This window comes from Halichoerus grypus, chromosome 4 (genome assembly GCF_964656455.1).
Source record: "Halichoerus grypus chromosome 4, mHalGry1.hap1.1, whole genome shotgun sequence".
Lineage (NCBI taxonomy): Eukaryota > Metazoa > Chordata > Mammalia > Carnivora > Phocidae > Halichoerus > Halichoerus grypus.
The window spans coordinates 183184259-183209517 of NC_135715.1; the positions used below are offsets into that span (position 1 = coordinate 183184259).

General features: G+C 38.2%; 1 protein-coding gene across 8 annotated transcripts in view; it reads right to left on the reverse strand.

Annotated features, from left to right (window-relative positions):
* SPHKAP (SPHK1 interactor, AKAP domain containing) overlaps window positions 1-25259 on the reverse strand; it is a 160968-nt gene that overhangs the window by 39396 nt on the left and 96313 nt on the right. For all 8 annotated transcript variants that reach the window (XM_078071416.1, XM_078071412.1, XM_078071414.1 and 5 more), the window contains 3 exons: window positions 8534-8593; window positions 6793-6927; window positions 457-712 (listed from right to left, as the gene is read on the reverse strand). In XM_078071416.1, coding sequence (XP_077927542.1) covers window positions 457-712; window positions 6793-6927; window positions 8534-8593 — 451 coding nt within the window. The remainder of the gene's footprint in view (window positions 1-456; window positions 713-6792; window positions 6928-8533; window positions 8594-25259) is intronic.

A 25259-nucleotide genomic window follows, 5' to 3' on the forward strand; every position in this document is an offset into this window, starting at 1 on the left:
ACAGTGCTAGAGGCATTATTATACTCCCAAATACTGGATAAAGAAACTGGGGCTCAGAAGGACTAGGTAACCAATCCAGGCTTCACAGTCTCAAAGAGGCAGTGCTAGAATTAGGCCAGTTTAAGTTGGCTTCAACTAATACGTGGCTTTGTGGAAGTCTCAGGGAAGATAACTTTCTTCCCTGTGATAGTCTTAGCCTCTTGGCAGGCAGGAGGATGTCCTTCAGCATCCCTATGCATCCTTAGGAAAATGGAGCCATCCAACCATCAAGTCTAAGTGCATGAGTCAGCATCCTCACTCATGGTCTGTTATCCTCCTGCCCTCCCTAAACTTGGCATGTGAAGATTGTGATGTGTCAGCCAAACTGACATGGCCTGAAACTTTCCTGAAATTTCACTCATTTTTAGAGGGTGACTAATTTCAGGATGCGCATTTGTTTCATGGGGTAGTTCTCACCGCTCCTATAGTCTTCCACCTCGCTTTCCTCCTCCAAGTGCTCAGAGGCGGTGAGAAAGTCCTCCTCGATTGAAGACAGAGAGCAGTTGGTGTCATCCTCCACTTTTAAGATGTTTGTTTCCAGGTGGAGCTGCCGCTCCTGCACCAGTTCGAGACCAATCAAAAATTTGTTGATTTCAAAGATGATGCAGTTGGTACTGTTTGCCCTGTTCCCTCTCGCACACTGGACCAAGCAGATATCTGGCAGCCAAGGGCACTGAAAGTAGAGAGGAAAAAAGGCATTTATTGAAAGAGAGAATAAAAAACCATTGCTTCTGACCTTTCTTCTTCCACCAGTCTCTCTCGTTACAAGGAGCGGGGGATGTTTAAAATATTTGGAATATCTTCTGGGATTTGATTGATGCATGGTTTGAAAAAGATTCAAGTGCTATTCGGGCACACAGGGTACCTAGGAGAAAGTCTGACTTCGGGGAAACTAGACCAGTTGCATCACATATTTTTGTTGTCTCCTGTCAAAGCAAAAGTGGCACCGGGCAGAGTTAAATAGGTTAAGGAAGACTTTCTTCAAAGCTCTTAAAGTAGGAAAGAGGGGCCAGAACTGACCTGGACCACAAATCCACTGAAACAACAAGCACAAGGGCTTTTAAGAGCTGGTATCAGAGGGCTGCAGGCCTTCTGCACTTGCTGATTGGCTTTATCCAGAGGAAAAGCTAATGTTCTTGTATCTGCATGGCAGGAGGTGGTTTTGCAAATTGGAGTCAGGCTCCTAATGAATCTAGGCTCCCATCCTTCCACAGAGAAAGGGAAACTATCTTCTTTGATGATCTTACTTCAGAGATGGTTCTCAGGTCTCTGAAAAAGACACTCCTGGGCTTTAAACCTGGCATGAGCCTTTTCAAATGATTTACATCTCAAAGGGGCAGAGACTCCTAACGATGTTTTTTAAAGGAAATGTTCTAAGAAAAGGGTGTCAGCGCCTGGAGTCAGGAAGAAGCTTGTCTGAAGTCTAGTCAAGCTGAGGGGAATGTTGAGGCGTCTTGGGCACCCTTCTTGATTAACCCGAGTCCCAGCTTTTCAGACCAAGATCCTTTTCTGCCTTGGTGATGTTCAGTAAAGCCTCTGCCAGTATTTCAGTATTTCTATTAACTACAGTTAGAATTTATAATGTGTATTGCTCATCTGAAGAAGCAGACACAATGAGGTACAAAGAAGTCCCCCGGAAGAGCACTGATTATTTCTAAAAGTCCAGCATAAACAATGAATCATGGAACACTACATCAAAAACTAATGATGTAATGTATGGTGATTAACATAACAATAGAAATAAAGAAAAATAAAAAATAAAAGGCCAGCATATGAGGAAAGCAGTGATAAGGAGGCCCAAATCATTGGATGGTGTCCCTGTGAGACCTATTAATTCTGTTCTCGTCTAGGGTGACAGACCATATCCTTATTCTCCACTATGAACTTTCCGCTCTCCATATTGTTGTTCACTAGAATAGTGATAAAAGTTTCAATTGCTCCTGCACAGATGACTAGTAAATTACAAACATATCTTGTGCATTGGGATTTTTATTTTCATAAAAGGGACAATACACTGATTCATAGTAATTTTTAAGAGAAAATTCTTTGAATGGAAACAGGAATTAGTGGGGAGGAGAAAGCTAAATAAATTTATATCAAAGTGGAATTTGAAACGTTTGGGGGAAATAGTCTACGTATACATGTTTATCTTACAAAGAGGATTATTTAAATCAAATGCTTATCTGCATTTAGAGTTCGTTGGGTCTAATCCTAGTTAACTTGCCATTTTGGAATCCTTGAGTCTGAATACATGTGTGTGTAAGGGGTAAGTATGTGTACATGCAGAGAAATACAGACACATAGACATCCATATTGTATTTCTGAAAGTAGTATATCTTTTTTCTTACATAAATGTCATTTATTAATCTATTTGGTTGAATATTATGATTAGAATAATTCCAGGACACTTGATTACAAAATGAAAAATCCAGTCATTCTCCAAGGGGCCCAAGGGGGCTCAGAAACAGAATTGATCTATGTGCTTATGTAATTAGGTCTGTTTTTCAAGGAAAGGGGTTCATAACCTCATTTTTCAAAGTGTGGGTTGTAGACTAGCAGCCTGGCAGATTGTTAGAAATCTATAATCTCAGGACCCACCCCAGATCCAGTAAATCAGAAACTGCATTTTCAAGAAGAATCTCTTGGTGATTCCTACATGCATTAACTTTTGAGAAGCACTGGTCTATAGCTTTTATGAAATTCACAAGGGGTCTGAGATCCCCCACGATGATGAGGAACTAATGCTGTAGAGTAACAGTAGCTGGCTTGATTACTTTTATTTCCAATGAATTCAGACATAATGCACTAACTTGAAATTTACAAGATACTTTCTGGGTGTCTATTATATGCAAGGTATGCTGGGAGGTAGAAACATGAATTAGATGGGGGATGGGGGGTGGGGGGGTGGGGCACAATATCCTGCCAGTGGATCAGGCATGAATAAAAATAATTATAAAGTTGAATTAAACGAAGTTACCATATTTATAGGTAAAAAGGGTTGTGTATTGGCCATTTTCTATCATTCAGATTGAGTATTTATAACATAAGGTTTTATATATCATGGCAGGAATCAGAAGAGATATTACTAAATCAACATGAGCAGTTAAGTAATACCTCAAAATAAACTTAGAGAAAGGATTGTATGAAATGTGCAATGTTCCACGGCTACTGCATTTGTAGAAAGAAAATATATTTTCTTAACTATCTTCTTGAAAGTAAATAAACATCCTAGGAGTCTTAGGTAAGTGAAGGCCAAATGATACAACCTGTAAAATAATGGCAGGTATTGTTATATAATTTTTATTGTAGTCTATTAGGTGCTTCGACTATCCTATTACCTTTAAGGCACACATGGTTTCTATGAGGTTGGTGGTGCCATTACTCTTTTACAGAAGAGAGATCAGACACAGAAAGGCTAACTGATCCTTTCAAGGTTACACAAATATAAAATGGAAGAGCCAGCACCACAATCCAAGCCCAACAGGGCTCCAATTCCTATGTACTTTCCAATTCGCCCCATGGCTTTCTGGTCTAATCAGCAAAACTCCAATACCCACTGAGGATGTGCAATTTGGAAAGAAGAGTGGTTTGCACCTGGACATCCTTGAACTCATGCATGCCCAGTAAAATTACGTGTTCATCTCATAGAAAGAACAGACATAGTAGTAGATCTTATTATTGTACCTAATATGCATCTCTGAAATTTTTTTATTTGGGATTATTTATTTGGGAGAAAAGGGGGAGGGGACAGGGAGAGAGAAAGAATCTTAAGCAGGCTCCAAGCCCAGCACAGAGCCCCATGTGATGCTCGATCTCAGGACCCTGAGATCATGATCTGAGCCAAAATCAAGAGTCGGATACTTAACAGACAGAGCCACCCAGATGCCCCTTATTCTGCTTTAAATAACATTTTCTTTCTACTTCACCTTTTTGGACATGGAAGCAAAACACTTTTCATTTGAATAGTCCTTCTCAAGGTGGCTTCTTCTTATTTTATTAAATCACTATGTCTAGTCTCTGAGAATAGAGGAAAGTTATTTTTTTAAATCTCCATTTTATAGACTAGGAAATTATAGTTGAGAGAGGCGAGGTAACTTGTTATCTGGACTACCGAAAATCTTTGGCGTTGCAATTTCCTGGGTCAAAGGTGCCAAGTGGCTTGTTGATTCCCTTCTTCACAGGGTCACTGGGAACAATAGTTATGCCCTGGGGACTGCTTTAGACTTCTTCCCCTTAACCCAGCTCAAGTTGCCTATGCCAGTATCTCCATGATTATTTGTGGATTAACAGGTAACTAACTCCATGAGTCAAGGCAGCCAAACTGAGACTATCCTTAAACAATTAGGTTATGGCTATGGTTGGCTAACATGGGATTCCATATTGATATGCTGCCCAACATCGCTGATCTATTAAAACACATGGACTGTGGTACCTAGAAAATGAGGTAGACCTTTGGGAGACTGCAGAAGGGTGAAGTGCTATGTAGGAAATGAGGGCGACTCTTGGGATAGAGAAGAATGAAATGTTTAAGAGTGCTACAGCTTACAGGCAATTCTTGACAGCTCTTAGGAAAAGTATGCAGAATGTTAAATATGGTTTTTTTTTGGTTTTTTTTTTAAGATTTTATTTATTTGACAGAGAGAGACACAGCGAGAGAGGGAACACAAGCAGGGGGAGTGGGAGAGGGAGAAGCAGGCTTCCCGCTGAGCGGGGAGCCCAATGCGGGGCTCGATCCCAGGACGCTGGGATCATGACCTGAGCCGAAGGCAGACGCTTAACGACTGAGCCACCCAGGTGCCCCGTTAAATATGTTTTTGATGGATGATATTTGATGAGTCCTGGGCATTTGGACTTTCCCTGACCCCAATTAACATCTGTGCTGCTTTTGTGATACCACATCATTCAATCTTCTTCTGGTTTTCATACCCTGTGGGGCACCATTTTCTGGTCTACTCACGGTCCAAGTGATTTACATGGAGTTAATTGACCTCAAACTCTGAGTTGATCATGTGACCCAGCCTGGCCAATCGGAACACTGCAATCCTCAGGCCATAGTGATTGGTTCAGAAATGGGCACATGACACATGAGAGCCAATAGAACACAATTAGACTTTTGCTGTGAGTCACCTGGAGGAGACAGTCACTCTTGCTCAACTTGAACCCAAAGGGATAGTGCCTCCTCCTGGGAAGAGACTTGTCTGATAGCGGGTACAGAGAGAGAAAGTCTGAAAGAGGCCACAAGGGGAAATCCATGTCCTGAATACACTGTTCAAATAGCTGTAATAATCTACCCACTATACTTTTTAGTTACATTCCTTTTATACATTATCCAATTTTCTGTTATGTTTAATTACATATCCTAATAGGCCTGGTGCAAAAATACTCTTTTAAAACTCAGATGTGAAAATTACTTTTTGTCATCATAGTTTTGCCCAATATAAAGAGAAGTCACTTAGAACCATTTCTGTTTTCTTTTTTCAGGTGATTAATTTTACCACTAAGAAAATGTGTTATTAAATTGACTAGGAGAAATTTTGTTCTAGTCTTTTTTTTTTAAAGATTTATTTATTTATTTTAGAGAGAGGGAGAGAGCATGAGCAGGAGGGGGAGAGGGAGAGGGAAAGAGAATCCCAAGCAGACACTGCGCTGAGCACAGAGAGACATGGGGCTTGATCTTAGGACACTGAGATTACCACACTGAGATCATCGCCTGAGCTGAAACCAAGAGTCGGAAGCCTAACCAATTGCACCACCCAGGTGCCCCTTTTCTAGTCTTGATTACCAAATTGTAATAGGCTGTGTGCAGATTTTTACAAAACATCTGGAGTAGATGCAAATGGGTGGATTTCTGAGTTTTTTGATATTTTGAAGGACTGAAGAATAAAAGAATATTTTCAAATTTTCCAGCAAAACTGAAACCCAAGAAAGAACGACTGGAGGAAAACAACTGTTCATCATTTTGATTTGTAGCTGTGTTATGTGTCACTATCAGCATACCTTATTTGGGAAGATCCACGATCTTTGATACAGTGTGCCTTTAGAAATCTTATATTTGTTTCTGTAAATCGCATAAACGATTTAGAATTGTAAAAATTTAAAGAATGTTATAATGATTTATCTAATAACAAAGAACATCAGTACACTGAAAAAGAATAATAGTGTCTGAATTCTTGCTTTATTTTTAATAATGCTCATTTCTTCTAGGAATTTTACTCTTTAAGGAAAATTCACTCTTTAAGGACTCACTCACTCACTTCACTCTTTCTAGGAAACTCACTTTCCATCCATAGGGTTGCTATCCTATATTTATTAGCCTGGCTCATTTAGTATATCCTAAGAAATAAATATAAGAAGAAAGAAGAAATGCTAGGATTCTGGGACCATATGGTATGAATTAGAATTTTGGTATTGTTTGTGAAACAGAAGACGAGTCTGTTTTTGATTACCTAATAGATTTGAAGAAAACCAAGCTAAGCAGTCAATGCCCAGTGTGTCTGCTCTAGTTAGCATCATGAACTTGAGAAGATAATAAATGTTAGGCATTGAGGTAAGGGAAGCTCTGTCAAACTCTGAGTGGCATATTTAGAAGAAATACAAAAGAAGACTCTTCTTGATTACAAAGAGATTTTGGGGTCCTATGCTATGGGAGCTTACGTGTAGCATCTGTTTGAAGTTCATACTGACTTGTGCCAAGAACTGACTATAGATAACTTATCACTAATGAATATTTTACCAAGAGCTTACATCGCTTACCTGTGAAAGTTCAAAATCTGCCTGGAGATTTCCAGATGTTAACCCACTTAGAAGGACGATTTCATTTTCTTTTGGCTGTTGGACATTCATGGAGCTGATGAGTTTTGGAAGATCTGGTGAAACATTGACCAATTTCTGTAGAGGAAGAAATTAAGTAGTTTAGATAATTTCTTTTCACCTCCAAAACTCTACCCCAAAACTATTTATTTGCAAAAATAATACATAACGTATGCAAGCAATAGATTACTTAATCTACTAAGATGATTACTAGAAGAGATTGTGTGAAATTGAAACATAAAGGTTTAGATTGGAATAGAAAATTACTTAAACATAAAGCTTTAAAAACTCTTTAGTTCTAAATTTTCCAAAGTAGATATTTAATAAATACTGTCACATCACAAGTATACGTAGTAAGGATTTTTTTCTCTTTTAACTCTTGTAATAAGAGATTTGTTGACTAATATTATTGGCAAAGGTCAATAATAATCATATCAATAATAAAATAATTTCCAATATTGATTTTGCTCTACATACTAGGTGCTATGCTAAAGACTGTACATACATTACACCTTAGTACATTTAATCCCCACAACACCCCCACATGGATTAGGTACCATTATTATTTTCTTTTTACACATAAGTAGCCTGAGGCCCAGAGATTAGTTTATACAAGGTCATATAACTAAATCAGTGCCAAGTTTCTACTCTTAGCCATAGCAGAAGACTGTCTCAAATCACTCATATAAATCTTCAAACACACAGTCCCTAAGATGCCAACTTGCTTGGGTCTCTCCTGCTCTCTTTGACAGACTCTGTCTGCACCATAAGTCCATTAAATGAAATCAGTGTAAAAATTTTTTTTCCCAAAAATCCCTCCAGGACTACACAGATGAATGATATTTGAAGCTCTGTGGAAATCTATAATGGATAATCTGTATGGGCAATTGGGTTTGAGAAACTTCAAACGCATTTGCAGCATTGTCAAGAAAAAACATTATAGGAATAATTGAGTGATCACAGCCCCACTGTTCTCACTGTCAACCTGCAAATAGTGTCTATTACACCACTATATTATACCAAATAGTGAGGTCAAGCCACCTTCAGCTTTGGGTATGAAAGGATAATCATATCACACCAATTAATTCTTCCTATCAGACCCCCTATTGACCCTAGTCCAAAGGATTGAGGGGCCCTTCAATTTCTTGCATGTTGTCAAGGATTTACATCAGGATCCTGCAACCTTGGATACGTTTGGAATACGTACTTGCTGCAGAATGCAAAGAGTCTGAGCCCCAGTTGAGTGTAGGACTGGGAAACCAAAGTTAGGGACAAAATGTTTGATAAAAGCAGCAGGAAAGAGCAGACCTGAGAGCCACAGAGAAGGGCTGGCTGGTGTCAAGCAGATTTGGAAAAGCCTTGGAAACATCATCTCAGGCAGGGTGTTTGAGAGCAGAGGAGGTGGGGGCAGAGAAAGCCACTATCAGGCCCTGCGGGCAGGGGAAAACACCTGTTTGGAGAGCAGCTCTATTATATTGGGAAAGCAAGGTTCCCAAGTATAAGGAAGGCAATCTGCATGGGAGGTGGCAGGGAAAGGGTCAGGGAATGGGTTGTGATGAAGCCATTCAACTAAAGAGTTTCCAACTGAATGAGCGCTATTTATAGATAAAGTCATGTCTGCTCTCTGGTCGGTGCAGCCAGCCTTTGTCATGAGCTCCCAGAGAGCTCATGTTCCCAGTGTTACCTGCTGCAGGTGCTCCGTGCTGCACGCATCCTTATTCACATCCAGGTTCACGAAGCAAACCTGGGGAAAAAACCCAAAACAGCCAAGTAAGTGAAAAATGTGGCAGTTCTTTTCGAAGAAAGCATGGAATCCATTTGGGGAAAATGATTTGAGAATCCTGCACATTTTGTACACTTGGTCTGACACAGAAACAGCCACTGTAACTTTGGGCTTCTGTGCAAACCTCTAACACCCTAGTCACAATTCCCTTGATCCCACTGCACGCCCTCTTCTATTCATGTCCCAACAAATGAAACAGTCTCTATGTGTTCAAGTCAATGTAAGTCACAACAAAATCTTCAGACTTATAAAGGGTTATCGAATCTCGTGAAATAGGAGAAAAGACTTGTAATACTCTAAACCTCTATTGTTTTTTTTTTAAGATTTTATTTATTTATTTGACAGAGAGAGAAAGAGCCCAAGCAGGGGGAGTGGGAGAGGGAGGAGCAGACTCCCCGCAGAGCAGGGAGCCCTATGAGGGCTCGATCCCAGGATCCTGGGATCATGACCTGAGCCAAAGGCAGACACTTAACCGACTGAGCCACCCAGGTGCCCCTAAACCTCTGTTTTTAATTGCAATGAAAATTCCTCTCCATTTCTCTTTTTTTCTCATTCCCCCACTTTCTCCTCTTGTTTTCAATCCAATGCATGATAAGCGGATTTCTCTTTGTTTCATGGTTTTTGTTCATTTATTTAATCCTGTTGTTTAGTTTGCCCCTTTTTAGCCATCTTAAATAAATGTCTGAATAAGCTAAAGTATGAAACCAATAGCGACAATCTTAAAAAATAATTCAGAAAAACAACAAGAGAATTGTCGTAGCTTAAATCTCAAATACAGCGCATAGAAAAAAGTCTACTATAGGCATTTGCTTGGAGATGGGGAGAAAAACTTAAAACATAAAGAAGTGAGATATATTCTTTTCTTTCCCCTTAAATAAATAAATTTAATTTAATTGAAATCTTATTTATTTAATTATTGAGTATGGTTGGCACAAAATGTTACATCAGTTTCAGGTGTACATAGCGATTCAAGTTTTTTACTCTTAACAAGTTAATTTGCCCATATAAAACTGATAACATTAAGTATCTGGATATTTATTTAGTCAGATGTTTGGACTTATGTAGATGCTTGGAAGCATATGGGGCCTTTCATTTCAGTTGTTTGGGGTTATGGTTTCTCAGAGGCCATCTTTTCTCTTTTTGCAGTTAAAAAAACATAATTGAAAGATTTGCGGTGAGTCTTTAAGAACTACAATAGTTATACATTGCTATAGTGTAAAGCTCACTACTGTTTTATTCCTCCAATGGAAGGTTTTCTTGATTTCTGAACTCACAATATTTTTGCAGCATATCTCTAAGATACAGTATCTGCTTGTTAAAAATAACCTGATGGGCATTTGGGGGAAAAAGGGGAACGAACTGTCATCCACACTCTCACTCAGAGGCTCTCCTCCATTGGGTTAATAGGATGTCTAAATAGGAACAAGGCATGAGTTCCTTCAGGGGCAGCATGAAGAGAGGCATGAATAGCAGATAGTGCTTGGAAGGAGTTCATGGTTTATAGCAGTTTGTGAATATTCATACAATAATTGGAACTTTGCCCTTGGAAAACTGGTTCAGTATCTGTTCGTACTCAGTGGCTTTGAATAACATGCAACTGGGACTGCATTTACTGAACTGATTAAACAGTTTTCCAGTCACCTTAAAGAAAGGTGTGTTACCTTGTCCTGGCACCACAAGGCTCTTATCTTCTATCACAGTGGGAGAAGATAATGCAGAGACCAAGGGAAGTAACTACTTCTCCGCCCTCTGATATTGTCTTTTGTTCTCTGAAGATGAATTTTCTCTCTATTCATTCTGGGCTGCGATGTGAAACCCTGCCTACATTTGGAAGAAACCCTCCATACTTGCTAGCTGGGCCAAGACCAGAACAAAGCCAGACATAAACCAATCATTTGCTTATACTTGACACATATATCTTTCCATATCTTGGTGGCAGAGGATGATCCAGGTTTTCAGGACCTGATGTACATACAATTTTGGAAGAAATTCTTTAAGAAAAGGAAAAACAATAGGAAAGAATGTCCAATGGAAAAAAAAGACAGTCTCTTCAACAAATGGTGTTGGGAAAATTGGACAGCCACATGCAGAAGAATGAAACTGGATCATTTCCTTACACCACACACAAAAATAGACTCAAAATGGTTGAAAGACCTAAATGTGAGACAGGAGTCCATCAAAATCCTAAAGGAGAACACAGGCAACAACCTCTTCAACTTCAGCCGCAGCAACTTCTTCCTAGAAACATCGCCAAAGGCAAGGGAAGCAAGGGCAAAAATGAACTATTGGGACTTCATCAAGATAAAAGGCTTTTGCACAGCAAAAGGAACAGTCAACAAAACCAAAAGACAACCGACAGAATGGGAGAAGATATTTGCAAACGACATATCAGATAAAGGGCTAGTATCCAAAATCTATAAAGAACTTCTCAAACTCAATACCCAAAGAACAAATGATCCAATCAAGAAATGGGCAGAAGACATGAACAGACATTTTTCCAGAGAAGACATCCAAATGGCCAACAGACACATGAAAAAGTGCTCAACATCACTCGGCATCAGGGAAATCCAAATCAAAACCTCAATGAAATGCCACCTCACACCAGTCAGAATGGCTAAAATTAACAAGTCAGGAAATGACAGATGTTGGCAGGGATGTGGAGAAAGGGGAACCCTCCTACAATGTTGGTGGGAATGCAAGCTGGTGCAGCCACTCTGGAAAACAGTATGGAGGTTCCTCAAAAAGTTGAAAATAGAGTTTCCATACGACCCAGCAATTGCACTACTGGGTATTTACCCCAAAGATACAAATGTGGTGATCCAAAGGGGTACGTGCACCCTGATGTTTATAGCAGCAATGTCCACAATAGTCAAGCTATGGAAAGAGACAAGATGTCCATCGACAGATGAATGGATAAAGAAGATGTGGTATATATATGCAATGGAATATTATGCAGCCATCAGAAACCCCCCTGAAATCTTGCCATTTGCAGCGATGTGGATAGAACTAGAGGGTATTATGCTGAGCGAAATAAGTCAATCAGAGAAAGACACGTATCATATGTTCTCACTGATATGAGGAATTCTTAATCTCAGGAAACAAACTGAGGGTTGCTGGAGTGGTGGGGGGTGGGAGGGATGGGGTGTCTGGGTGATAGACATTGGGGAGGGTATGTGCTATGGTGAGTGCTGTGAATTGTGTAAGACTCTTGAACCACAGACCTGTACCTCTGAAACAATATAGTAGGAAGGGAAAAATGAAGGGGGGGAAATCGGAGGGGGAGATGAACCATGAGAGACTATGGACTCTGAGAAACAAACTGAGGGTTCTAGAGGGGAGGAGGGTGGGGGGATGGGTTAGCCCGGTGATGGGTATTAAAGAGGGCACATACTGAATGGAGCACTGGGTGTTATATGCAAACAATGAACATTGTGGAACACTACATCAAAAACTAATGATGTAATGTATGGTGATTAACATAACATAATAAAAATTTTTTTAAAATATTAAGAAAAAAAAAAAGAAAAGGAACAACAAGGGGCGCCTGGATGGCTCAGTCAGTTAAGCTTCCAACTCTTGATTTTGACTCAGGTCTTGATCTCATGGATTGTGAGATCGAGCCCCACATCGGGCTCCATGCTCAGCAGGAGTCTTCTTGAAGATTCTCTCCCTCTGTCCCTCCCCCCACTCTCTTGAGCATGCTCTCTCTCTTTCTCTTTCTTCCAGCTAAATAAATAAATCTTTTTTTAAAAAAGGAAAGGGAACAACAAAACTGAAAATTCTAAATTAGATATGAAGGTGAATATTCATTTATTTAGAAGGAGAAAAGAAATCACAACAAATCTCAAATTTAAAAAGGGTGACAAATATCACAAACATGACAACTTCCAGAAAAATATTTAACCTACTGCCTAATACATCTCCATAATAATTTTTCCTACATTTTTGGCTCCATACTCTTTGATCAATTCTTTGTATGGTAGTAGTTTTATAACATTTTCTCTAGATAAAACAGAAAGATAATTCAGTCTTAATCTAATATTGTTGGTTGATTTTTTCAGCTTTACAAACTTTTGTTGATAATATCTTACACATTTTCCAAGTTGTTGTCAAATTCAGTGGGAAACCACTCTAAAATTTCTTTCATATATGAGTTGTTATAGGCATACTCACTGTTTGTAATACTATTACAAATTTGTGCTCTACGAACATAAGAATTTGGATAAATTGTCTTTTGTTTAATTCCCATTATAAAAGAAAAAAATGCATGGTGCAATTATAATTTTCAATGCTATCAAATAAATTTCCTCCAGGAGAGAACTTCTGTGTTGACCAGGCATCAATGAGACCCAGTCTTGTGTTTATAAGTTCACATGTCTGATGACTGAAAGAATTCTCCACAGACTAGTTTCTGGCACATAATTCTTGTTTTCTCTCCACTCTCTACATATATCTAGTTTTGGAAACAGTAGGGTATACCTTATATTGTGAAACCATCTCGACCTGATACCTTCATGTCTCAATGTCTGACTGAGTTCCCACTGTCGATGGTAAAAATATTTCTGAGAGCCATTACTACATGTGCCTGGCTACCAATTGCTTAACTATACACTGAAGTGACCTCAAGCCACATAAATATATCTCAGGCCCATACAACCCCACTCAATTTCCCTTCAGCCAGACTCCCACACATGTTTGTGGTCACTCCGATGACTCTCAACATAATAAGATGTAGTGGGAGTTTGATTGGAAGGAGATAATTTTAGTTAAAATGTCTTCCTTTTGAAAATTTCACAAAAACATATAACCATGTGAGCTGCTGGGAATGGGGCCTGTGCCACCTGATGAGCCCTGAATTTTCAGCTTTGATGGTTTTATAGTCACGCTAAAATGGTCCATGTAATGGTATTGCTCTCTTCATAGGTTTACTCTCTGTGACCTTGGGATATTTATTGAGACTTAGGCATCCACTAACACTGAACTCCAAGTGGAGAATGTGACAAGCTTGTGTCTAGAAGAGCTGGGGAATGGTGGGTGTGGGATAGGAGGTTTGTGCAGGTTGAGGAGAGGACAAAGAGCTCCATGTTTCTGAGGGGTATGGTTTTGATGCTGGGTTCTGAGAAGACAAGCAATACGAGGTATTGTTCTTACTCTCAGGGAGTTTTGGTCTGGAGTCAGAACACATTCCTTAAATCTATGAAGCACATTTTTAAGTATTACAGAAGCGGCCAGCCTACATGCTGGAGATGAAGGTGGGAGAACGGGGTCAATCACAAATAGTGGTGCAGGGAAGGCTGGATTTGAGGTGAGCAGGCAGGACACATTTAAAATGGCACAAAAAATGAACGGATAAATCCCCCCTGATCAGTGCCTGCTGAGTGACAGTAAGAGGCTCTGAATTAAGCACAAGAGAAGAGAGGGAGGAGACAGAGGCCGTGAAGTCTAAAGCAACAGTTATGTCCTAGACAAATTCCAGAAGTGAGGCCAAAGTTGGTGAGCAAGGTGCCTTTCTTTCTACACTATGAAGACTCCGGGCATAATTCAGCAGATTTTTTAAAGAATGAAGCAAAGAAGAAATCATAATTTTATGCTATGCTCCATGTGCAATAAGAGTTGAGAAAGACCTGAGGGTTAGACTTTCCCTTCCAACAAGTGAGGCTGCTCCCTGTGTTATTACAGAGGTTATAAGGAAACTTCTGGTAATGGAAGTTGAATATAAGCTTCTGGGGGCTTAGGGTGAATGTTCTATGTGACTAAAATATTAAATCCTGGGAGATTCTGCATTATGGTTCTATGAGCTGTGTGTCAAAAGGAGTCCCTCAGGGTCCAGAGAGAATGCCATTAGTGGGGAGGCTGAGGCCATATGTCGGAGATACTAGCCAATTGGGAATAAGATGTAACTTCTCTGTGTTGACTCTTCTTCTCGGTCTGGAGTGATGCTATTGAGTTATCTGTAAAATGCCCAAAGATGCAAATCCAAATATACCAAATGATCCAGGGAAAAACTTTTTTAAGTATGTGCGTTTATTTAATAATCTCTTGAACATAGTTTATTTCCCTGCAGCCTTCACTAGATTGTTTATTCATGAAGGCAGGCCCTGAAATATTAGTGTTTAGCAAAGCCTGGTACTTGGTAGGTGCTCAAAAAATGCTGATAAATGCATATGCATGCGTGGAGTGGAAGCGCTGTCTCAGTAATCATGGGCATCACCCCTGTAATAATTATTTTCCTTATTTATGTCATGAATTCCGATGCTGTCTATAAACAAAGTTTTCTTCCAATAAGGATATAAGACAATAGATAGAGGAGTTATAGAATTAACTGAGCTAATGTTAATCTAGCAGTTGGTACTGTTTAAAGTACTTGGATTGGTTTCTTTTTTCCGTGAATAAGGATTTGCTAAAAATCAGAAAAAGGCCAAAGTCGAGAACCATAATTGGTAATAAAGACATGTAAAAGATATTAACACTTTCTTGCAATGGAAGAAACTCCTTTCTTTCACATAAACTGCATTTCGTGTTGTGTCTGCACGTGTCCTTGTTTAGACCATCTGCAGAGGTACTCAGCCGAGGCAGATGGAAACAAATCATCACCGGAAGAACACAGACACCTCTTTTCTTGCCTACTTAACAAAGCCAGTATTGTGGTTGTATGTACCTTTCAAATGCAAATGCCTCTCTTCTGTAATTATTACAGTTTTAAAATAAAATGTTGGAAGAATAAGTATCACTGAGAAAATGATGCCACTTTATGATTGTGGCTTTTACACAATCTAATACAATAGTCTTCAAAAGTTATTTGTACATCCTAACCATTTTAATGTCCATAGGCGATATGCTGTTTACTCTGCTTAGTATTATGGATTATTTAGCCAAGCAATACCAATTATTTATTTCACTATAAGTCCCTTTTCAGAGATAGAGGACCATGTAGGCATGTTTATTTTTTTTATTATGTTATGTTAGTCACCATACAGTACTTCATTAGTTCTTGATGTAGTGTTCCATGATTCATTGTTTGCGTGTAACACCCAGTGCTCCATGCAGAACATGCCCTCCTTAATACCCATCACCAGGCTAACCCATCCCCCCACCCCCTCTCCTCTGAGACCCTCAGTTTGTTTCCCAGAGTCCATAGTCTCTCATGGCTCATCTCCCCCTCTAATTTCCCCTCCTTAATATTTCACTATGAAATTTTAGTAAATAGTGATTTAAGATATATTTTGATAGAGGGGTGCCTGAGCAGTGTGGTGGGCTAGGCATCCGACTCTTGGTTTCTGCTCAGGTCATGATCTCAGGGCAGTGAGACTGAGCCCACCTCGGGCTCCCTGCTCAGCGTAGAGTCTGCTTGAGATTCTCTCCTCCCTCTGCCCCTGCCCCCCATGCGTGCTCTTTCTCTCTCTCTCAAATAAATAAATCTTAAAAAAGAGACATATTTTGGCGCAAGCCACTGTGAGAAAAAGGTTAACATTAAAATGTAGTTAAAACAAGAAAAAAATAATTTAAAGTGGATTGTAATTCATAACATCTCTTGTGAGTTAATTATATTTAAAAATAGTTTTAAACATTTATTATGTATTTATTGTAGAAGTCAGACAAAGCCATTTTAAGTCAGACAAAAAAAGCGTCAGACAGAAGCAATACTGTACATCACGTACAAAATTCAGATTTGACATTTTGAATTGAAACCACAGAGAAAGAACTGATGATGACTGCCAAAGGCAAACTCCCATTGTGTGGGGACAGTTTTATTTTTTCATGGACTCTTCAGATAGTTAATGTGATATTCGAGAAATGCCATTGCCTTATGGGTCCAGGAGGAGCAGATCATGATGCCAGAGGTTACATGTCAGCAGGCTTTTAGCCCAGAGTGTGGGGTCTCTGACTTCTGCTGGGTACTTTCTCATCTCTCCTGAAGTCGGCTAACGCCTGTGAAGGCAATCATCTTATATGGAGATCCTGCTTAGATAACGTTAACAAAAAACAAGGATGTAAAATTGCCTTTAAAATCTGGGCATTTGAATGTTTACTATTACCAAATGTATACTTAAGTTTTATCTTAGAAGAAAGCCAATCCCTTCCTCCGGCAGCTTCTAACAATGCAGCCATCTGGCCCTGTGGAGCGGGTGGGATCCCTTAATTTGGTGGTATTAAAATGCTGATCTACAAATCTTTTGAAGAAAAAATTGCCTCTTTTCTTACCCCAGTCTACAGGCTCCTACTAGATTCAGGACCCTGGACCAAAATTATCTTTGAAAGAATATGACATTTTCCCCGATTAGTGTTTTAGACTAATGGTAACTAAAATGACAATTTATGCATCAATGTTGTTATGCCATAGTGCTGTCAGACATTCTGGAACACACTTGAGGTTTGGAATGATAACTGCATTTGTATCCAGTTATGATTGCAGTAATCACACAAAATGAAATATAAAGTTTTACTTACACTGGAGACTGTCAAATCTCTCTGCTTTTTAAACTGTCAATATTTTAAAAAATAGCTTCAAATTGCCATTTTGAGGGCAGCTGTTCAAGCAGTTTGTGATGAGAGACTCAGTAAAAAGTATAGAAACTCCTAAACAATGCCAGATTTTAACTAGCCCATACATCAAGCCAATTTTTGCTAAACTAAAAAAAATAAAGAATAAGTATGCTACTCAAGGAAATTACTTTCCCACTATTTTGTTGTTTCTAAAGACATTTATTTTGGAGCAAAAGAGCATATTTATATATAAAATCTGACATGCATTTACCGGTTAAAGAACACACTATATTTATTTTAAATTGCCATTTTAAAGATGTGTTTATTGAGATATAATTCACATGCCATGTGACTTACCCATTTAAAGTATACTTCAATGGTTTTTAATATATGCACAGGATTGTGCAACCAATGCCACAATCAACTTTAGAATATTTCTTCATCCACAAAAGAAAATGTATTTATTAGCAGTCAGTCTCCATTTCTCCCCCAAAATCCTCTCCGTAGCCCTAGGCAATCACTCATCTTTCTGTCTCTACACATTGGCCTATTTTGGACATTTTATATAACCAGAGTCATTCAATATGTGTTTTTTGGTGACTGATATAATTTTTTACAACACTTTGATTTGATAATTCTACACATAACACTATGCTCATCATGCTAAGTGCAGTCACCATCTGTCACCATCCAACTTATTACAATATTATTGACTATATTCCCTATGCTATACTTTTCACCTCTGTGACTTACTTATTTTATAACTGGAAGTTTGTACCTTTTAATCCCCTTCACCTATTTCACCCCCCCCCACCTCCGCTCTGGTGCACACGTGTGTACATGCACACACACACACACACACAAGCTTTTTGACTATAATTTTGTCATCTTTCATCTCCTTTGTGATAAGGCTTTCTCTTGTCATCTTCTCCCACTGAAAGGGGTAGTATTAAGGAAACATGATGCCCAAGGATGGTGGGGACAGAGATGAGTCAAATTTCCTTTGGAACAGAATTTATCTGGAAGCTTTACCTTGTTTGTATTTTAAATTGAAGGGAAAAGGAATACATATGATAGACTTGGTTCCACTTCGTTTACTTTTTCTCTCACAGAGGTTATTTAGATTTCTAATACATAAAGAGCTGAGATAAATTTCTGAACTCTCAGGAGCCATTCTCTGGGATAGTGCAGGCAAAGAAAATTCAAATATGGATCAAATATCAAGCAGATGAATTATTACAGATGTCCAGGGACCTTCTATTCATAAGCAGACCTTTGGTTTCTTTTTGAATCAAGATGATTTTTCAACTCTTCATTTTGACTACAGCAAGTAAACCAAATTTCAGGGAGCCACAGTAATACATTAACAAGTTTAATAGGGAAAATCTTTTTCTGGAGTATGTGGAGCATGTATTGAGCAAGGGGAAGTAGACAAAGGATTCATGTCTTCCGATAGATGAGCTAGACCTCAGGAAGTGGTAGTTGAGATGATTTGTTTGCTGATCCTAAATCACTCATGACTGGAATATGAAATGCTTTCCCATTATCAGGTCAAATATGGTAATTCTATATATATCATCCTTCAAAATTCATTGTAGTTACACTGCCTTTTTTTTTTTTTTTAATAAGCTCTTCCCACTCTCTTGGATGATTTTAATTCAAACCTTTAACTCTCCTTAATCTGGATAAGCATGCTCAAATGAAAGCATGACAGAGAAAACAGGGCTATTCCTGAATCACGGAAGCCACAAATAACTCAGATCCCCAAAGTATGAACAACCATGATAAAAAAAACTAACAACAAAGAACTGGAGAAGCAAGAAGGCTATGTGACCAAAACCCACCTAGTTTTCAAATATTTTAAAATAATCCTATTTTCCATGTAGAGGATACATCATTGTTCAGAGTGTTAGAGTTCTATAAGTTTCACCAAAGAACAATGGAATAAATTCCAGACACAGTAAATGACTTATCCATGTCGACTCTTTAGACTCTTTAGCTGACCCTTGGGAGAATGTGTTCCCCTTACATGGCTAGAACATTCTCTCATCTTTGAGGTATGAGTTCAGAAGAGCCAGGAGGTTGTGCTTTGCCTACAGTCAAAGCCTGGCTCTGTGCTTGCTAGATCCTAGTCTAAAGGGCTGTAATAAAATACTGTGCAGAATTTCTATGAAGACTAAAAGAAATACAAAGTAAAGAACATCAGAGAAAATTGGATACCATTTTATGGATTTCTGGGTTATTGTCTATAAGGGTGAATTATTTGAAGTTGCTGCTCTTAGTTCACACAAAAATGGCAATTTCATAAGGCCCAATCTAAATAATTTGAGGTAGAATAATATAAAGTGCATCTATTTCATAAAATGTAAAGCAATTAAAATTTGGATCCTTGCAGGTAGCTACTCCCACTTCTACCCAGATCTTATTTACTTGGTATAAATCTTTGTCCCCATTTAATTATGTAAACATTATTTATAATGAAAAACATTAAATTATTTTTTCTAAATCTTTATTATTTATGTTTGGGGTACATATAAGTATAGAGTGCCACCTTGTTTTTTAGGGCTATCAAATATTTAATTAAGAAATGCCTTCCTTCTTGTTCCCAGAAGTATTTATGACTTAATTTATCTAAATGTACACCATGGGTATGAGCACTGCCTGGTATCACATCCATAAAACCAATGGATGATTTCAACAGACATGAAAGTGCCAAGTGCATATGTGGAAGTAAAAAAAAAAATACAATTTAAAGCAGAAATGTAGGCAAGTTAAAAACATCTAATCATTATCATTTAAGTCCCTAAATGTGAATACTGCTATTTGTGAGAACTTATAGACCTAGACACAACAGAGACTCTTTTATTAGAAAAAAGATCTTAAATCAGAATGAGTAAATACCCACTGTTATGTGTACAAATCAACCACTAGGATCCAATGCATAATTTCAATTTCTTAATACAGTATAAAAAAGGATATATGGATTAGTTTTACTTTAAACACTTAAAAACAGCAGCCAGGAGTGCACTTTTCATCAATGTGGAAAAGCTTATCAGTTAAATTGACAAAAATCCTCCTCCAGGTATGATGAGACAACTCATCTTTGACTATGGCATAAGAACCAAGTGCTATAGGCTTGATAAATCGACTGTAAATACATAGTTTTAAATTTTGTAGAAATTTTTTTAAGGATTTTGTTTATTTGTTTGACAGAGAGAGAAAGAGAGCACAAGCAGGCAAAATGGCAGGTGGAGGAAGAGGGAGAAGTGGTCTCCCCACTGAGCAGGGAGCTCAATGTGGGACTTGATCCCAGGACCTGGGATCATGACCTGAGCAGAAGGCAGACGCTTAGGGGTAAAGCTCTCAGTTTTTCCCCATTGAGGATATTAGCTGTGGGTCTTTCATATATGGCCTTTATGATGTTGAGATACATTTCATCTATTCCTATAGGCAGTAACCTCTTTGACATTGGCCATAGCAACTCTTACTAGACACATCTCCAGAGGTAAGGGAAACAAAAGCAAAAATGAATCTATTGGGATCTCCTCAAGATAAAAAGCTTCTGCACAGTGAAGGAAACCATCAACAAAACTAAAAGCCAGCCTACAGAATAGGAGAAGATATTTACAAATGACATATCTGATAAAGGGTTAGTATCTGAAATCTATAAAGAACTTATCAGGGGCTCCTGGGTGGCACAGTTGGTTAAGCTTCCAACTCTTGGTTTTGGCTCAGGTCATGGTCTCAGGGTTGTGAGATTGAGCCCCGTGTCTGGCTCTGTGCTCAGCATGGAATCTGCTTGAGATTCTCTCTCCCTCTCCTTGCCCCTCCTGCTTTGTGCTCTCTCTCTCTCTAAAATAAATAAATAAATAAATAATAATAAATCTTTTAAAAAAAGAACTTATTAAACTCAACACCCAAAAACAAATAATCCAGTTAAAAAAATGGCAGAAGACATGAACAGACATTTTTCTAAAGAAGACATACAGATGGCTAATAGGCACATGAAAAGATGCTCAACCACTCATCATCAGGGAAATACAAGTCAAAACCATGATGAGATACCTCCTCATACCTGTGAGAATGGCTAAAATGAACAACACAGGAAACAGCAGATGTTGGCAAGAATGCAGAGAAAGGAAAACCCTCTTGCACTGTTGGTGAGAATGCAAACTGGTGCAGCCACTCTGGAAAACAGTATGGAGGTTCCTCAAATGGTTAAAAATAGAACTCTCTTATGACCCAGTAAGTGCACTAAGTATTTACCCAAAGGATACAAAAATAAAGATTTGAAGGGTACAGGCACCCTGATGTTTATAGCAGCATTATCAACAACAGTCAAACTATGGAAAGAGCCCAAATGTCCATCAACTGATGAACAGATAAAGAAGATGTGGTATATATACACAATGGAATATTACTCAGTCAGTCAGAAGAATGAAATCTTGCCATTTGCAATGATGTGGATGGAGCTAGAGTGTATTATGCTAAGTGAAATAAGTCAGTGAGAGAAAAACAAATACCATATGATTTCACTCACATGTGAAATTTAAGAAAACAGATGAACATATGGGAAGGAGGAAAAAAAAGAGAGAGGGAAGCAAACCCTAATAGACTCTTAACAATAGAGAACAAACTGGGTAGAAGGAGGTCGGTGGGAAAGGATGGGCTAAATAGGTGATGGGTATTAGGAGGGCACTTGTTGTGATGAGTACTGGGTGTCGCATATAAGCAATGAATCACTAAATTCTACTCTTGAAACCAGTATCACACTATATATTAACGAATTAGAATTTAAATAAAATTTGAAATGAAAAATTTGTAGAAATTTATGTTTTACATTACATGTTAATGAACTAGAATTTAAATAAAATTTAAATAAAATCTGGAACAAAAATTTGTAGAAATTTATGTTTTAACTCTTCAATTAAGCTTTCATTAAAGGTTATTTCTAATTTTTCACCTTCAAAGTAATAAAATCAAATAAACTTCCAGTGATTGCCTTTCTTCACTTCTTTAAAGTCATATACATTTGCAAACACAGAAAATGTAAAAGTGTAGACACACATTTGCAGTCTGAGTAGCTTAATTATTTTAGAGTAGATGAAAAGCAATTCAAGTGCTTAAAATTACTAGGAATGATAGTGAATCTAATTTTAAAATGCAAATAACTGATCTAAACTAGACATCTAACTAGCACATCTCCTATTTTTGACAGCCAAACCCATAAATAACTCCAAACTTTACCTCTCCAGGTTGCCTCAGGTATACTTGAGGAAAACACTTTGTGCCTCTCCAATGATTAATGCTGCGGTCCATCAGTATAGATAAAAAGTGCAAAAACCAAACACTCAAAAGCAACTTCTAAACATGCATCCTGGGTGATGTAATGCAGGGAAGTGGAGTGACTCTCTAAAGAATTCAGTCCCCCAGTCCAGCTGTTAAGGGGAGAAAGGTACTTTTCCTTCCTTTGAACAGATCTAGATTGACTATCTACATTGATGAATGGCACCAGAAAGCAGTTGTCACTTCCACATCACTGGGCTCAGTCTATTTGACCTGCTCTAGGTCTACATATGAAGCCATTAGCTCAAGGCACGTGTCCCAATTATTGCCCCCATAGCTTTGATCCTGAGGGCCCTTTAGAGACTCAACTTAAAATATTCTAATAGGTTGGCAAGTCCTCAGAAGTAACTTACTTTTCAATTAAATGACTGTAGTTTGCACATCGTGAATAAATAATTAGATAGGTAAAATATTTAAAGAGAAACAAAAAATATGAGAGAGAACATCTATCATAGTAAAAGGATAAAAACTAGTCTTTCATATTTGTTTCCTCTGACAATGATTCTGATTACTTACTAAAATATCCATGTTTCAAAAGTCTTTCTGCATAGTGAATACAGTGAGTGTGTGTGTGTGTGTTGGTAAAACTACATATATCCTGATTTCTGGCTTCTTTATCCAGTTTGCTTCCTTAAACTTTATTTCTTTAAGGTAATGACTTCTGGAGAAATGGCTAATTCAAGTTAGCTCAGGCTGGTAACAAATATGGCAAGTAAACCTTCAATTCTAATTATGGAATCAAGTATTCAAAATAGGTGACTCAGAAACTCTTCAAACACTTTATATTCTCTAACTACTCCAAAAATCATGCAGGGAGCTGTTTTTTTTTTTTTTTTTTAAGTTTCATGTTTCAATATTTCTGACTTCAATCATGAAAATGCCCATTAATCTGACCTCATAATTTACAGAAAAAGAGGGAAAATTAAAAAATAAATATCATTGTAGTTTCCTGTGTGAGGTTAAAAATTCCAGCTTTCAACTGAAGAATACTGTGAATTGCGTATTTGTAGCTTTTGGAAAGCCTCCAAAAGACCTCTTTCTGTGCAAGAGAGGCAACACTGTCTGGACAAGATCATCTTAGGCTATGAGGCCGTGAAGCTCATTCATTTGTAATGCCCAAACCTCATCATAGCATGTCTGTACCCAGCTAACATTTACCACTTGAAAGGGAAACAGAGTAATACATAAGAAACATTCTTGGACTTCAAATAACTTTGTCAAATTTTTTTCACTAGGAGTAAATAATAAGAGAACAATCAAAACAAATAACTTCTAAAATGTAAGTGCAAATACATATAGGAAAAATGTGTTTTTAGTATTTTTATTGCAGTATAGAATAACAGAATTTTAGAGCAGAAAGTGCATTTAAAAATCATCTGGGAGTGCCTGAGTGGCTCAGTCAGTTAAGTATCCTGGCATTGATTTTGGCTCAGGTCAATCTCAGGCTCGTGGGACCCAGCCCCACATCGGGCTCCGCGCTAAGTGCAGAGTCTGCTCAGGATTCTCTCTCTCCCTCTCCTTCTGCCCCTCCCTGCTCACTCTCTTTCAAAATAAATAAATCAAATCTTTAAAAAAAATCATCTGGTTCAACTCTTTCATTTCATCTGTAAGGAAACTGAATCCCAGGTAAGGGAAGCATGCCAAATTTCAAAGCTAGTTCCCTCTTTCTTTCCTTCCTTCCTCCCTCTCTCCATCCCTCCCTCCTTTCCTGCATGTACTTTACTTATTCTATTCACTCATTTATTCATTTAAAGAAAACTTAGAGGGCAACTTCTATGCTTGTTGAAGTAAATACTGACATACAACAATAAAAGGGTCAGAGATCCTTCCCTTCCTTATGATCTGGTGAACTAAAGTATTTATTTACTAGAAATCAGACCACTGTAAATGAAGACAGAGAGGAATGGATGCTTGAAATGTACTTGTGTGGCAGGTACGTTTGTGCCTATCATCTTCCTTATAGGAACTTGCTCTGAGCCTAGCCCACTGACTCAAGGACTGTAAAGGACACGATCAACACCCAAACCCAGCCAAGCCCAACCTGGCAACCCCACAACAACCTGAAGACCCATGTGAAGTATATCTTTGGATACCACTGAAACATTGTGGTTGACTCTTATACAACAAAAGTCAGTTCTTACACCTATTTTTTCTGATTAGTTTTGTTTTACAATTAGTAATCTTCTTTAAAATTCTAATAGATTTACAAAAGCATTAAGAATAACACTTTTCATATCATTAAACACAATGCGACTTTTACTTTTTTCCCCTTTAACCTGGAGACATTTTTATCGAGTCCCCTACCCTCTAGTCTCATCCAGGTTGATTGTCCTTCAGGTTTCATGCACAGCTGCCTTCCTCAGACTTTCTAGCCTCACCTATTTTGGATCTTCTGCTTTAAATAACCAATGTCTCATTTCTTGATTTACTCTCTTGTTTTGAATGTGCACATTTGTCAAGTAGCTTTCTTAGGGCGCATGGAAGAAAGCTTTAGGCATTGCTCATTTTGGAAAAGTCTTATTTTAATCCTCACTTTTGATTGATAGATTGGCTGGGTATAGAATTCTAGGTTGAAAATCCTTTCACTAAAAAATTTGAAGACATTGCTCTGATGATTTTCAGCTTCCAGCAATGCTGTCAAACAGCGATATGCTGTTCTGATTCTTTTTCTTGTGTTAATGGCTTATTTTTCCTATTAGAAGCTGTGATAATCCTCTTTATCCTATCCCTGGTATTATAAAATTTCATGATGGTAAGACTTACTGTGGATTTCCCCTACTGGTTGTGGCCTATTTTC